Source organism: Watersipora subatra, chromosome 1 (assembly GCF_963576615.1).
Source record: "Watersipora subatra chromosome 1, tzWatSuba1.1, whole genome shotgun sequence".
NCBI classification, from domain to species: Eukaryota; Metazoa; Bryozoa; class Gymnolaemata; order Cheilostomatida; family Watersiporidae; genus Watersipora; species Watersipora subatra.
The window spans coordinates 34,882,703-34,898,652 of NC_088708.1; the positions used below are offsets into that span (position 1 = coordinate 34,882,703).

The 15,950-nt window shown below is 35.9% G+C and overlaps 1 protein-coding gene across 2 annotated transcripts in view; it reads right to left on the bottom strand.

Annotated features, from left to right (window-relative positions):
- LOC137397533 (rab3 GTPase-activating protein catalytic subunit-like) overlaps nucleotides 1-15,889 on the bottom strand; it is a 54,138-nt gene extending 38,249 nt beyond the window's left edge. For both annotated transcript variants that reach the window (XM_068083835.1, XM_068083828.1), the window contains exons 1-6: nucleotides 15,799-15,889; nucleotides 9,214-9,287; nucleotides 8,974-9,029; nucleotides 8,732-8,807; nucleotides 4,075-4,246; nucleotides 1,885-2,077 (exon numbers count right to left, since the gene is read on the bottom strand). In XM_068083835.1, coding sequence (XP_067939936.1) covers nucleotides 1,885-2,077; nucleotides 4,075-4,246; nucleotides 8,732-8,807; nucleotides 8,974-9,029; nucleotides 9,214-9,228 — 512 coding nt within the window. In that variant the 5' untranslated portion in view covers nucleotides 9,229-9,287; nucleotides 15,799-15,889. The remainder of the gene's footprint in view (nucleotides 1-1,884; nucleotides 2,078-4,074; nucleotides 4,247-8,731; nucleotides 8,808-8,973; nucleotides 9,030-9,213; nucleotides 9,288-15,798) is intronic.
- Nucleotides 15,890-15,950: the final 61 nt, after the last annotated feature.

Below are 15,950 nucleotides of genomic sequence, written 5' to 3' on the forward strand. Positions count from 1 at the left end.
GAGCAAGTGGTGATTGTCAACTGCTCGGCGGGTAAAGGCTGGTCGGCCAAGTCGAGGAGTCGGCGACAAAAGTGCGCGATCGTTCACTGCAAATACAGGCAGGTATGAACGGATGCATGAATCTAAACGCATGAATCTAGAATATTTACTAGATTTTACACGCATCTAGCTGTAAAACACAATGCAGATTTCCATTGCTCTCCCCATCATTATTGACATGTATGACTGCATATGTGTATGCATAGTCTGATAGAGGCAACAATTTCAATTGACTGCATATTTGAAGTTGTTTTACAGTATGGAAGACAACTCTCAATAAACCTTTCGCTGTATGTGAATCTGTTCCCGCAAACGGGTAATGCAGCTAGTAATATCATATAACTCACATAACTATCATAATATCATATAACTTACGCAGCTATCACTCGGAGACATTTTTTTGTGACACAACTTATCACATGACATAACACCCTCTGAACATACACTACTAATAACTTACCATATGACTTAACACCCTCTGAACATACACTACTAATAACTTACCATATGATGTAACACCCTCTGAACATACACTACTAATAACTTATCACATGACATATCATCCTCTGAACATACACTACTAATAACTTACCATATGACGTAACACCCTGTGAACATACACTACTAATAACTTATCACATGACATAACACCCTGTGAACATACACTACTAATAACTTATCACATGACATAACACCCTCTGAACATACACTACTAATAACTTATCATATGACGTAACACCCTCTGAACATAAACTAATAATAACTTATCACATGACGTAACACCCTCTGAACATACACTACTAATAACTTATCACATGACATAACACCCTCTGAACATACACTACTAATAACTTACCACATGACATAACACCCTCTGAACATACACTACTAATAACTTATCATATGACGTTACACCCTCTGAACATAAACTACTAATAACTTATCACATGACGTAACACCCTCTGAACACACACTACTAATAACTTATCACATGACGTAACACCCTCTGAACATACACTACTAATAACTTATCACATGACATAACACCCTCTGAACATACACTACTAATAACTTATCATATGACGTAACACCCTCTGAACATAAACTACTAATAACTTATCACATGACGTAACACCCTCTGAACATAAACTACTAATAACTTATCACATGATGTAATACCCTCTGAACATAAACTACTAATAACTTATCACATGACGTAACACCCTCTGAACATACACTACTAATAACTTATCACATGATGTAACACCCTCTGAACATACACTACTAATAACTTATCACATGACGTAACACCCTCTGAACATACACCACTAATAAGTTATCACATGACGTAACACCCTCTGAACATACACTACTAATAACTTATCACATGACCTAACACCCTCTGAACATACACTACTAATTACTTACCATATGACGTAACACACTCTGAACATACACTACTAATAACTTATCACATGACGTAACACCCTCTGAACATACACATACAGTTATCACATGATGTAACACCCTCTGAACATACACTACTAATAACTTATCACATGACCTAACACCCTCTGAACATACACTACTAATTACTTACCATATGACGTAACACCCTCTGAACATACACTACTAATAACTTATCACATGACATAACACACTCTGAACATACACTACTAATAACTTATCACATGACGTAACACCCTCTGAACATACACTACTAATAAGTTATCATATGATGTAACACCCTCTGAACATACACTACTAATAGTTTATCACATGCAATGACATCAAACACAGTTATGTTGTTACATCAAATACAGTTACAGCAGAGTGGTAACTTACCATGAAGAGTTGTGAAGGGCTAATGAAATTGCATGTAGAATTGTTTTTATTTGGTTCTCATCTGTGAGCGCATAAGAACGTGGAGAAATGACTACAAAACTCGTTAATCCAAACCAGCGGCAGATACAATGGGTTTTGCAGGGAAATGGCTGAGTGTCATGGTAAATGCTTCTCAAGGTAGTTGGCCATTGATCTACCAGAAGATATCGCACAAGCTATTCTAGACATGCCAGAACCTTCGTCTATAAACACATACATGAGCATGTTGTTGACATGCCAAAAGCTACGTCTATAAACATACAATTGAGTACAGTAATACTTCAACTTACGAGTGCTCCAACGTACGAGAAACTTGAGATATGAGCCAGCTTTCAAGCAAGTTTTAGCACTAACATACGAGCCATGTTTGAGATACGAGCACTTGAGTCAGTTGCCAAGTATGCTGGAGGTGTTTTATGAGAACAGCATCACTCTGTATTTTTCAACTGCTCAGGTTATACTGTTGTACCGGGTTTTTTGTGCACGATTTTCTGTGCAGAATTATGTGAATTAAACGTACTGTGCGTAGACCGAACGTTTGCCAGTAAAATGAAAGAAGATACAAAGAAAAAGCAAATGATAACAATTGATATTAAACGGAAAAATATTGAAAAATATGCGAAATGTGTATGCGTGATTGAGCTAGCTCGGCAATATGACAGAAATACATTCATAATTATCAAACAGAAGGATTATATTCAGGGCATTTAGTTCGCAAAAGGACTAACCATAGTTTCTAAACGGTGCAGCGATCTTCACGACCGCTGATGGCATTGGACAAACAATTGGCCGGTGACAGCGTAACTGAAACGATGCTATGTGAAAAGGCCGGCGCTATCTATCCAAACTGTTTAATAGACATTCGGACAAGCTGGCTAGTGGTCGTGCATTAACCATTTGTGACGACACCTGTGTTCGTCCTAATCGCAACATGTTGCAAGGACGACAAAGGCAAACGTCCTTAGATAGGTTTATCTTAAAACGGCCGGCTAGTCGTGAAAGCGAAAAAAAGGAAAAATTTCTCGCTAACCAGCAAGAAACTTCAAACAATGAACGCTGAAGAAATTTTAATTACGTTTAGTTGAAAATGAAAGTTTGCTTTTAGGTTTGCTTCTATGTTTGTCTTTTAACACTTTGATAAAATCCAAATTTATCAAAGTCAACTATTGTAACGAAGGATAACTTTTATCTCCCTCCCTGGCAAACGCGAGTGTTAACTGCTATTGTATGTATTTAATTTTACATTTTAATTTATCACATTTCCTTGCATTATTTTTTATTTGTTGCTTTTTAAAAGCATGTAGTACGTAAGGAGAATAATCAACATGTTCTTTCTGTTACAATATCTTGTTTTGAGTGTTTTATTTGCTTTTTTTAGAGTATGGAAATCAATCAATATATATTTAATTGTTCTATATATAAATAAATTGCACCAACATGCGAGTAAATTGACATACGAGCTCAGTCTCGGAACGCATTAAGCTCGAAAGTTGAAGTATGACTGTATAGTGTAGACACACCAGAATCTAAGTTTATAAACATCTAATTGAGTATACTTAGATATGTTGGGTTGAATAAGAAGTTGAACACCCAAGGTGATTCGAATATAAGGATAGAATAGAAAGTGTGCAGGTGAGTCAGGCTGTGAATCAATGCTCGTTATTTTGAGAAGGTTTTCCACAACATGGGCATATTTTTTTGGCAAAAATGAGTTGGAGCAATCCGTTAGTTAATGCAGTCGAATGTGGGCTCACTCCTTTTGACTACTCCAGCATAATGCTAAAGTTATGATCAAGGTCACTTTACTTTTATAAACGGTTTTTTCTGATTAATAATTTCAAGCAGGACCTCAGAAAGTTACTTAAACTGTTCATGTCGATCATTGAAAATTAAAAAAAATTGATCTGTTGTGGTGATAGCAGGTTACCAGCGCTTTTGTATGACAGCCACCGCAAAGGTATTTCCGTTTTATGTAAAAAAATAATTTATGTAGATAAACCTCATTTTTAAGCAACTGCAATGCATACATTATTCCTTCAGAAAGGTATTGCATTTATGCAAGCAAAGATTTCAACAAAAAGCTATTTACAATGAAGGCCATGTGTACATCTATAGATGACTGCAATGAGACTAGACAATTCCCCAAATCACCTTTTACAGCATTGCAAACTCCGGTCCTTGAATCTACGAGCTCATCAAGAGTATTGTCTTCGATTTTCTCAGAGGCGAATGTAACATAGTGGTGAGTGATGATAAAAGGAAAATTGATGAACATCACTTCTTCAGAAATGCTGCGCCATTGAGTCTCATCCACATCAAATCTCTAAGAAATCATGAGTCAACTCTCTATTACCATTATTTATTAGCTGTGTTGCATAAAATATTCTAACTCATGATATCGAAGGAGAACTTGTACTAACCCATGATATCTAAGGAGAACTTGTGCAACTCATGATATCTAAGGAGAAATTGTAGTAACTCATGATATCTAAGGAGAACTTGTACTAACCCATGATATCTAAGGAGAACTTTTACAACTCATGATATTTAAGGAGAACTTGTACAACTCATGATATCTAAGGAGAACTTGTACTAACCCATGATATCTAAGGAGAACTTGTACTAACCCCTGATATCTAAGGAGAACTTGTACTAACCCAGGAAATCTAAGGAGAACTTGTACAACTCATGATATCTAAGGAGAACTTGTACTAACTCATGATATCTAAGGAGAACTTGTACTAACCCATGATATCTAAGGAGAACTTTTACAACTCATGATATTTAAGGAGAACTTGTACAACTCATGATATCTAAGGAGAACTTGTACTAACCCATGATATCTAAGGAGAACTTGTACAACTCATGATATCTAAGGAGAACTTGTACTAACCCATGATATCTAAGGAGAACTTGTACTAACTCATGATATCTAAGGAGAACTTGTACTAACTCATGATATCTAAGGAGAACTTGTACTAACCCATGATATCTAAGGAGAACTTTTACAACTCATGATATTTAAGGAGAACTTGTACAACTCATGATATCTAAGGAGAACTTGTACTAACCCATGATATCTAAGGAGAACTTGTACAACTCATGATATCTAAGGAGAACTTGTACTAACTCATGATATCTAAGGAGAACTTGTACTAACCCATGATATCTAAGGAGAACTGGTACTAACCCATGATATCTAAGGAGAACTTGTACTAACCCAGGAAATCTAAGGAGAACTTGTACTAACCCATGATATCTAAGGAGAACTTGTACAACTCATGATATCTAAGGAGAACTTGTACAACTCATGATATCTAAGGAGAACTTGTACAACTCATGATATCTAAGGAGAACTTGTACTAACCCATGATATCTAAGGAGAACTTGTACTAACCCATGATATCTAAGGAGAACTTGTACTAACCCATGATATCTAAGGAGAACTTGTACTAACCCATGATATCTAAGGAGAACTTGTACTAACCCAGGAAATCTAAGGAGAACTTGTACTAACCCATGATATCTAAGGAGAACTTGTACTAACCCATGATATCTAAGGAGAACTTGTACTAACCCAGGAAATCTAAGGAGAACTTGTACAACTCATGATATCTAAGGAGAACTTGTACTAACCCATGATATCTAAGGAGAACTTGTACTAACCCATGATATCTAAGGAGAACTTGTACTAACCCATGATATCTAAGGAGAACTTGTACTAACTCATGATATCTAAGGAGAACTTGTACTAACCCATGATATCTAAGGAGAACTTGTACTAACCCATGATATCTAAGGAGAACTTGTACTAACCCATGATATCTAAGGAGAACTTGTACTAACCCAGGAAATCTAAGGAGAACTTGTACAACTCATGATATCTAAGGAGAACTTGTACTAACCCATGATATCTAAGGAGAACTTGTACTAACCCATGATATCTAAGGAGAACTTGTACTAACTCATGATATCTAAGGAGAACTTGTACTAACCCATGATATCTAAGGAGAACTTGTACTAACCCATGATATCTAAGGAGAACTTGTACTAACTCATGATATCTAAGGAGAACTTGTACTAACCCATGATATCTAAGGAGAACTTGTACTAACCCATGATATCTAAGGAGAACTTGTACTAACTCATGATATTTAAGGAGAACTTGTACTAACCCATGATATCTAAGGAGAACTTGTACTAACTCATGATATCTAAGGAGAACTTGTACTAACTCATGATATCTAAGGAGAACTTGTACTAACCCATGATATCTAAGGAGAACTTGTACTAACTCATGATATTTAAGGAGAACTTGTACTAACCCATGATATCTAAGGAGAACTTGTACAACTCATGATATCTAAGGAGAACTTGTACAATTCATGATATCTAAGGAGAACTTGTACTAACCCATGATATCTAAGGAGAACTTGTACTAACCCATGATATCTAAGGAGAACTTGTACAACTCATGATATCTAAGGAGAACTTGTACTAACCCATGATATCTAAGGAGAACTTGTACTAACCCATGATATCAAAGGAGAACTTGTACTAACCCATGATATCTAAGGAGAACTTGTACTAACTCATGATATCTAAGGAGAACTTGTACTAACCCATGATATCTAAGGAGAACTTGTACTAACTCATGATATCTAAGGAGAACTTGTACTAACCCATGATATCTAAGGAGAACTTGTACTAACCCATGATATCTAAGGAGAACTTGTACTAACTCATGATATTTAAGGAGAACTTGTACTAACCCATGATATCTAAGGAGAACTTGTACTAACTCATGATATCTAAGGAGAACTTGTACTAACCCATGATATCTAAGGAGAACTTGTACTAACCCATGATATCTAAGGAGAACTTGTACTAACTCATGATATTTAAGGAGAACTTGTACTAACCCATGATATCTAAGGAGAACTTGTACTAACTCATGATATCTAAGGAGAACTTGTACTAACCCATGATATCTAAGGAGAACTTGTACTAACCCAGGAAATCTAAGGAGAACTTGTACTAACCCATGATATCTAAGGAGAACTTGTACAACCCATGATATCTAAGGAGAACTTGTACTAACCCATGATATCTAAGGAGAACTTGTACTAACTCATGATATCTAAGGAGAACTTGTACTAACTCATGATATCAAAGGAGAACTTGTACTAACTCATGATATCTAAGGAGAACTTGTACTAACCCATGATATCTAAGGAGAACTTGTACTAACCCAGGAAATCTAAGGAGAACTTGTACAACTCATGATATCTAAGGAGAACTTGTACAACTCATGATATCTAAGGAGAACTTGTACTAACCCATGATATCTAAGGAGAACTTGTACTAACCCAGGAAATCTAAGGAGAACTTGTACAACTCATGATATCTAAGGAGAACTTGTACAACTCATGATATCTAAGGAGAACTTGTACTAACTCATGATATCTAAGGAGAACTTGTACTAACCCATGATATCTAAGGAGAACTTGTACTAACCCATGATATCTAAGGAGAACTTGTACTAACCCAGGAAATCTAAGGAGAACTTGTACTAACTCATGATATCTAAGGAGAACTTGTACAACTCATGATATCTAAGGAGAACTTGTACTAACCCATGATATCTAAGGAGAACTTGTACTAACTCATGATATCTAAGGAGAACTTGTACTAACTCATGATATCAAAGGAGAACTTGTACTAACCCATGATATCTAAGGAGAACTTGTACTAACTCATGATATCTAAGGAGAACTTGTACTAACCCATGATATCTAAGGAGAACTTGTACTAACCCATGATATCAAAGGAGAACTTGTACTAACTCATGATATTTAAGGAGAACTTGTACTAACCCATGATATCTAAGGAGAACTTGTACTAACCCATGATATCTAAGGAGAACTTGTACTAACCCCTGATATCTAAGGAGAACTTGTACTAACCCATGATATCTAAGGAGAACTTGTACTAACCCATGATATCAAAGGAGAACTTGTACTAACTCATGATATTTAAGGAGAACTTGTACTAACTCATGATATCAAAGGAGAACTTGTACTAACTCATGATATCTAAGGAGAACTTGTACTAACCCATGATATCTAAGGAGAACTTGTACAACTCATGATATCTAAGGAGAACTTGTACTAACCCATGATATCTAAGGAGAACTTGTACAACTCATGATATCTAAGGAGAACTTGTACTAACCCATGATATCTAAGGAGAACTTGTACTAACCCATGATATCTAAGGAGAACTTGTACAACTCATGATATCTAAGGAGAACTTGTACAACTCATGATATCTAAGGAGAACTTGTACTAACCCATGATATCTAAGGAGAACTTGTACTAACCCATGATATCTAAGGAGAACTTGTACTAACCCATGATATCTAAGGAGAACTTGTACTAACCCATGATATCAAAGGAGAACTTGTACTAACTCATGATATTTAAGGAGAACTTGTACTAACTCATGATATCAAAGGAGAACTTGTACTAACTCATGATATTTAAGGAGAACTTGTACAACTCATGATATCTAAGGAGAACTTGTACTAACCCATGATATCTAAGGAGAACTTGTACAACCCATGATATCTAAGGAGAACTTGTACTAACCCCTGATATCTAAGGACAAGTTGTACTATCTAAAATGAAGGTAGGAAATGGAATACAATTATAGTCACTAGATGAACTCGTAAGGCTAGTGGGTAACCCAGCAATATACTACAGGATATGTAAACTGTACAGCATACAAAGTACTGCCCTAAACAGACCTTGTCATTGAAATGGAACTCGGGAACAGATGTTAGCTTCCATTCATGTATCAGCTCCTCAAGCCGAGCTACAAACCTACAAACAGGGAAACATACGACCGCACCAAATATTTATTAGTATACTCCTTATAATTGAAAGTTCCAGCAAGCTATTCGATTGAATCGTCTACAGCCATTAACAATAATGTGCATGCATATTTTTACAAGGTTGTCATTTAGTTAAAGCAATCGAGATATTTTACCTTTCGAAGTCAGAGGCTGTAGTGAAATCAGTGATCTCAAATATATCTGCCCCATCCTGCAACAATGAAGGTGAAAACTAACACTTGATTTAAACAATAACTATTGAGCAATCCTGCTTAACTCAGTCACAGCAAAAAAGCTCATTATATCGTCAGCAGAAAGATTTTGTGAGTAATCAGTTAAAGACTGCCACAAGTATACAGTTAAGAGTGATACGGTGGCTATGAATGAGAACCTACCTCTGATGCAGCCATAGCCACCAGCCTGCACCGAGATGATAGCAGATTGATTGGGCTTTGTATCGACAACTGCTCTATCAAACAAAATGAATAAAAAGGAGATTGTAAGTGTGACTGACAATATGTCTGCTTCAAAAGCTTATATAACTATATGTCATGTCAATAAGTCATGACTGTAATGTCAATTTTTAGAAGAGTGCTTATTAGTTACTACATTTCTTTGCTCTCAATATAGCTAACAACATTATAATATCTGTTCACTTTATGTATGTATAGCCTTCATCTTTTGCTATTTGTGATTAGTAGCCACATAATCACTAAATCTTTGCAGAACTGACCCATCAGAAATAGCAATAGCTTTTGATTGCTTGCAAAGAGCAAGTTTATCTTATTCTCTTTGGACTCGCTAATTGGCAACCACTATCACCCGCTATTATTATAAATTGAAAACACTTAGTTTCTGTGAGTGGCAGTGATCAAGAATGTGTACAACGTTTGTTATTGTCCTCAGATGCAAATCAAAATTTTGATAGAATCAGCACATTAGAAATTTTCATCTAAATTTTTAAATAGCCACTAGCATTCCAGTACGAAAATAAATTTCTCATTGGTGGTCACAACAGTTCCAAGTTCCTACTATTTTAGACAATTGTTTTAATCCAAGCATGACTTTACAAAGCGAAACGCAGAAAATTGTGAGTTCAATTCTGAACCAATTAAGACCGTTCGGTTGTTCCCTAATCTTCCAAATTGTATGTGCCGGTATTGTTGCTGACAAGAAACTATCACTACAGGGTACCAAGTTACTGATACGATAGTTGCTCACTTTAAATGTACATACTATATGCTGGCATGTTGTAGTTGACTCTAAATTGGCAAACAGCAACGGAAAAACTAAAATGAAGGGTAGCTATTTGGCCTTCAATTTTTTTAGAAACCTGTCTTATTTTAACTGATGCATTACAATAACCAGTGGTTAAAACTGTCGATACCAGCTCTCATGAGCTTTACTGGATACATTGAACATTTTTTTCAGTTTGCAATAAGCCTTATATAACGATCTAAAACATAAAGAAAGTCTTAAAAAAAGTCTGTGTTATTAGCAAAACATGCTTCAATGTTATGCATTATATCTCGCACCGCTACCTCGCAACATATATAACTGTTTAAACAACCACTTTCACTAGTAGCAGTTTATTGTTGTTCTGTGGCTAAAATTTCTAATGTAATGAATTGTTTGAATAGTTGAACAAACATTATTTTCAAATCTTAAAGTTTGACTTGCAAGAAAATTTACATTACAGTTATTTGGTATCAAAGGGTTCACCATGTTCGACTCTGCTGCACTGTAGGTTCAAAAAATGTGGAAATGTGATTACAAGCTCTTAAAAATTAAAAACATGAACAGTTAATAGCAACCATCACGAAACCGTCGTGGGATGGAATCTCTCTCAAAACGGCTCAAATGTGACGTAGTTGAACACGATGTGCTCCTGTTTACACTTTCATGCAACCTTATTCAACGAAATATTTTCACAAATAAACTTCACGCATTCAATTAAACCATGTCTATAGTCCTTACTCATCTATTTCATTATCATTGTAATGCTGTCATTTTCAGCGCTGATATCTCAAAACCTAGCCTAAAAATTAGTTTAATTTTTTAACCTTAACTCGAGAGGGTGCATATCATCCTCTGATAAACGTGAGGAGGCTGTTGATCACCTTTGATGGCTGAAGAATATTGCAGAAGTTGTTTGGGCCAGTTGGCAGAAAATATGGGTCAGATGATCAGATTATGACCAAATGATTAGAGCAAGCTGTAACGAAACTGTAAAGTAGCGAGCATCTATATTTGATAAGAGCTTTTCGGTTAGAACCCAAAGTGTTTGTCATAAAACTAGTGCTACGAGAAGTGTTATATTGAGCCTTTTATTGGCCTTTCATTTCACGTGATAACATCACGTGTCAAAACAATAACCACGCCGAGTTGAGTACGTCATCAAAATACAGGGATTCAAACTTAAGACCGTTTTTTTGAACTGTTCGTTTTTGAGTTCTTAAAAGCTTGTAATCACATTTTGAACCTACAACACAGCAGAGTAGGACATGGTGAGCCTTTTGATACCAAATAACTGTAACGTAAATTTTTTTGCAAGTCAACCTTTAATAATACGAAGTTTGTTCACATGAACCAAATATAAGGTACTATTTTGCAAGGAGATATCAGCAAAACCGGTTGCCAGATGAAAAGAGTGTCTGAACCACAAGAAATGTACACAATATGTACTATCAGCAAAATGTCTAGTACATTGGAAGATCCACAGCAACAACAATTAAAAATTGGTTAATTGGATTATTGAGACTGTTTCTTTTTAAGCTGCCATGGTGCTCTTTTGATCGTCGAGACTTGTAAACGTACAAGATTGAGCAAAAGAAAATGGAGTTGTATGGATATATTAGCAAAAGCACATCCAGAAGGATGCAATACAGAAACCACAGGAGATATATGAAATACTGCAATTAACAAAACACCTGGTACAGCAAAGGACCATGAGGGAAAACAATAATAAAAGCATCGACAAACAGATTACCATATATCCTCGCATATAAGCCAATTCTAGAACGCAAAAAAGTTACCAAACTATGGGGTCTGGCTTATACATGGGTAACTCTGAATGCAAACCAAATGACATGCTAACTTAATATCAACAACTACAACTCAAACCATTTTAGCATGCAGCCGGTAGCTATTTACTTAATAGCTTGTTTTATGCAACAGCGATGGCTTGCACTTTAAGAGAAGCCTGCTATCAGCCTTTTTCTGTACAGCTTTAGTTTTCACAAGAAGCAGCTCTTGTTTGATAATAGTGCGCTTTGACAGCAATAACAGTTTGTGGTTGATCATACACATGATAGCTTGCAGTTTACACGTGTCCCTTGCAATTACATCAATAGTATTGCTAGTATAGTGAGAAAGATTTTACTAAAGAAATGTCTGATTTTATTCATAAAAGGAAAAAACTCTTACTCTACTGCTTTCAAACTAAAAGCAGTAGATAATAAAGCATATTAGCGTACAAGTAGCATGAGCTATCGGGTTTGGGGCACTTGCTCCTTCATTGTCCCCAACATTGTTGACGGTTATTCGATAACCAATTTGAAGCAATTCAACTGTCTACGAAACCAAATTGCTCCCTGTGTGGCAAAGCTTGGGCAATGTTCTCTGCCTCTGATGTGAAAAGAGCCACAAAAGGCTGTTTCTTGCTTAGCCTGCTAACCACACCTACAGCCATCATGAACACGTGTCCAGATGTTCAGTGACGAACATATTGTCGCATCATACACTTGTTGCATTTTAGAAAATCTAGCTTGTGCAAGTTTTCAGATGTCAAGGAGCTCCTGTGTGGCCTCATGATGAAGCCACTTTTACTAAAAACCCGTTCTATGGGAGCTGATGAAGCTGGTACTGAAAGGACCTTCAGCGCCAGCTTGCTAAGCCTCAGTAACTGTGTCTCACCTTGCCAATAGCTTAGAGTGTTACAAGAGGATCTGCTTTTCTCCATATACTTTTCAATCTCCTGATTTACTGAATCCAGGTTACTTGTACTAGCTAAAGGTGCTCTATTCAAAAAATCAGCGAACATATCTTCATTATCACATATTTGTATTTGCTGAGTGCATGTGACTTCCTCTTTCTGTACATCGCCCTTTTTAATCGAAATCCCGTTTTAAGTATTATACTTCATTTAGTAAGTGACTGGGTATACTTCATTTAGTAAGTGACTGGGTATAAAAGATTATTAATTATATTATTATACATATAATAGAATTAATTACATAATAATAATGTATACATAAATGGTAATGTTAAAATTATGTATGATATATAATTATTACATTTATTATACTTACTTGGATAGAATGTTATTGTTATGCTATTCATTTATAATTTAAAATAATAAATTAAACCGAAATTTTATTTAATATTATTCTAATAAACTTGATATAACAAATAAAATTTTAATTTATTTTATTAATTAAATTCTACCCAGTTATAATATAATGCATATTTATATTCATGAACATTGTCATTACTGTGAATATTGAATGTGTCCGCGGCATGGAATAGTATTGTATAGAATATTATATATTATAATACTCTACTCATTCATTTATGCCGTAGGCACAGCACAAGTAATTTTCATTTTGACTAGTGACTGTGAGGTTAAAGTGAGATAGTCACAACCAATTTCTAGCAATCAAATAATTGACATCAAAGTATTCAATGCCAGCACCACATCTACAAACATGCCTTTTCCACAACTTACCAGAGCTGCTCATGTTGATTTCTTTTACACACACAACACGCGGACCTTTTCTTTTTTCTGTAGAGGGACACGCACACGATCGCTTAGCCTCGGTATCGATGGTGTGCATTTCTTGCCAAAGTTTGGGTTAACTTTGCAAACGTCGTAAAAATGTTTCGATCGGTTACAGAAGACAAGGCTATCGATAGTGATGTGATTTATTTGTCAAATCAAGTCTTCAAATCAGCCCGAAACTTCAAATCAAATCAAGTTACTTCCAAAACTTTTCAAATCAAATCAAAATTTGTGTCAAATCAGTACAATATGATTTGTTTCAAATATTCGAATATTCAAATCACCATGATTTGAAAGCAGCTATGTATTCTACTACATAGAAAGTATTGCATTAACGCACACTGTTTCATCAGAGCCTTAGTGAGCCCGTCTCAAGAATGTATCATAGATACATTAAAAGTGAGGGTTGTCCCCACTCCATTCTAAAAGCTTTTGCTTCAAGGTTTAACGTTCATTGGCCAATTTTAACCTGTTGACGTTAGTATTATTGTTCCAAAATTTGGCTATTTGTGTATTTTAATTGTTAGACTTACAGAGATAAGGAAGTATATTTGACTGGTAAATATCAGTATTACATATATCAGATTAGCGCCTTAACTAGTGTCGGAACCGGTAATAATCAAATTAGTTCACAGAACCTCAGCAAATGTGCACAAACTAAAAATAGTCAAAACAGAATACGACAAAGCAAATTCAACAGTGATGTTTGTGTGGATGCAGATTCATTGTGTTGTTGTATGGAGATACTGCGAAAACAAGATACCAATAGGGAATGTAGCCAGACCACAGGATAAGCATATAATACGTACAAGCAGCAAGACGCCCAAAGACATTAAAAGATTCAATAATTAGAAAATGTCAAAAGAAAATTATGAACTTCAGAATTGGAAGAAATCAATCATAGAAACATGCCAAAGGGAAGTCGAAGCAATTAAACTTACCAACCACCATCATCAAAATGCCATCAGAGAAACATTAGAGATGAGTCAAATGAGTCACATACAGATCTGCCACTCCTGTCAAACATGACCTAGATACCAGGAGTAAGTCACAAGCTCCACCCTATATGTCAACATCACACGCACTAGCTGAAGACTTACGCAAACATGATATCTTCACACTCCTGACAAAAAGCATTGAACCTTAACAGCAACCTACACCCACAAGCTAGCCATTCCACATGCCAGACATCTATAAAAGAGAACAGTTCCAATGACTCATCATTTCTATCCCCATCCCTATCTCCGACTCTAGCGTGAGCTCTGGCTCTCTTTCTTTTCCCGAGGGCCTCATTGGACGCTTTCCCATCTGCCTGCCGAGGAGCCTCTCTCTCACTTCTCTACCGATGAATCCACCTTCTCCTTCATCAGCTGAGCCTCTTCTACACCACTATCCCAACTACCAAACCTCCACATATAAGGACTGCCATGACGCTCATCTGACAATCGAAACTCGCAGCCGCATGGACCGAGCCAAGCAAACACGGACGACCGTTCGAGTAAGGATGTTATTTTATTAGCTCTTCTAATTGTTTTGTCATTAATATTATCGTTTTAGAATTTTGTTAGTTGTGTATTTTAATTGTTTGACTTATAGAATAAAGTAGTAACTTGTACTGGTGAATATCAGCTTTGCTTACAATAACCTAACACCTTCACTTGTACCTGAACCAGTAATAATCAAATTAGTTCTCACAAGCTAAAGCAAAAGTGCGCAAACTAAACATAGTCAAAATAGAATAATATGACAAACAAATTCAACACTGATGTTGTGTGCATTGGGATTAGTTATGCATAACATCATTTCTCCACAACCACACATAACAGTGTATAGGCTAACTTCATTTCTCCAAAATCCCACATAACAATTTGTAGAAATAAAATGTCATTTACTACCTAATATTGAAATTGCTTATAGATAAGCAACTTCACTAGTGTCTGAACCAGTATTAATCAAATTAGTTTAACAACTTGAGCAAAAGCACACATATTAAACATACATGTAGTCGAAAATAGGAGATTGCAAAGCCAAATCACCATTTATGTATACATCCACACATGTGTGGATGCGGAATAGTGTATAACATGGTTTCTGTTAAAACTACACATCACAACAAGATTCAGCACATTGCGATAATGGCCGGAGATATAAAAGAGAGTGGGTATATTGCATAATTTGGTACCACCTAACCAGTTCTTACCAATGCTCTAAACCAAATAATTAACCATCAACACATTCGACACCAAAGCTTTCAACAACCAAATCAATCGCCTCTTTCGATGGTGCATGACTAGTCGCTTCAGAGGTAACTCGGCCTAGTCCAATCGCCCCAAATTGGCCCACTCGCCTAAG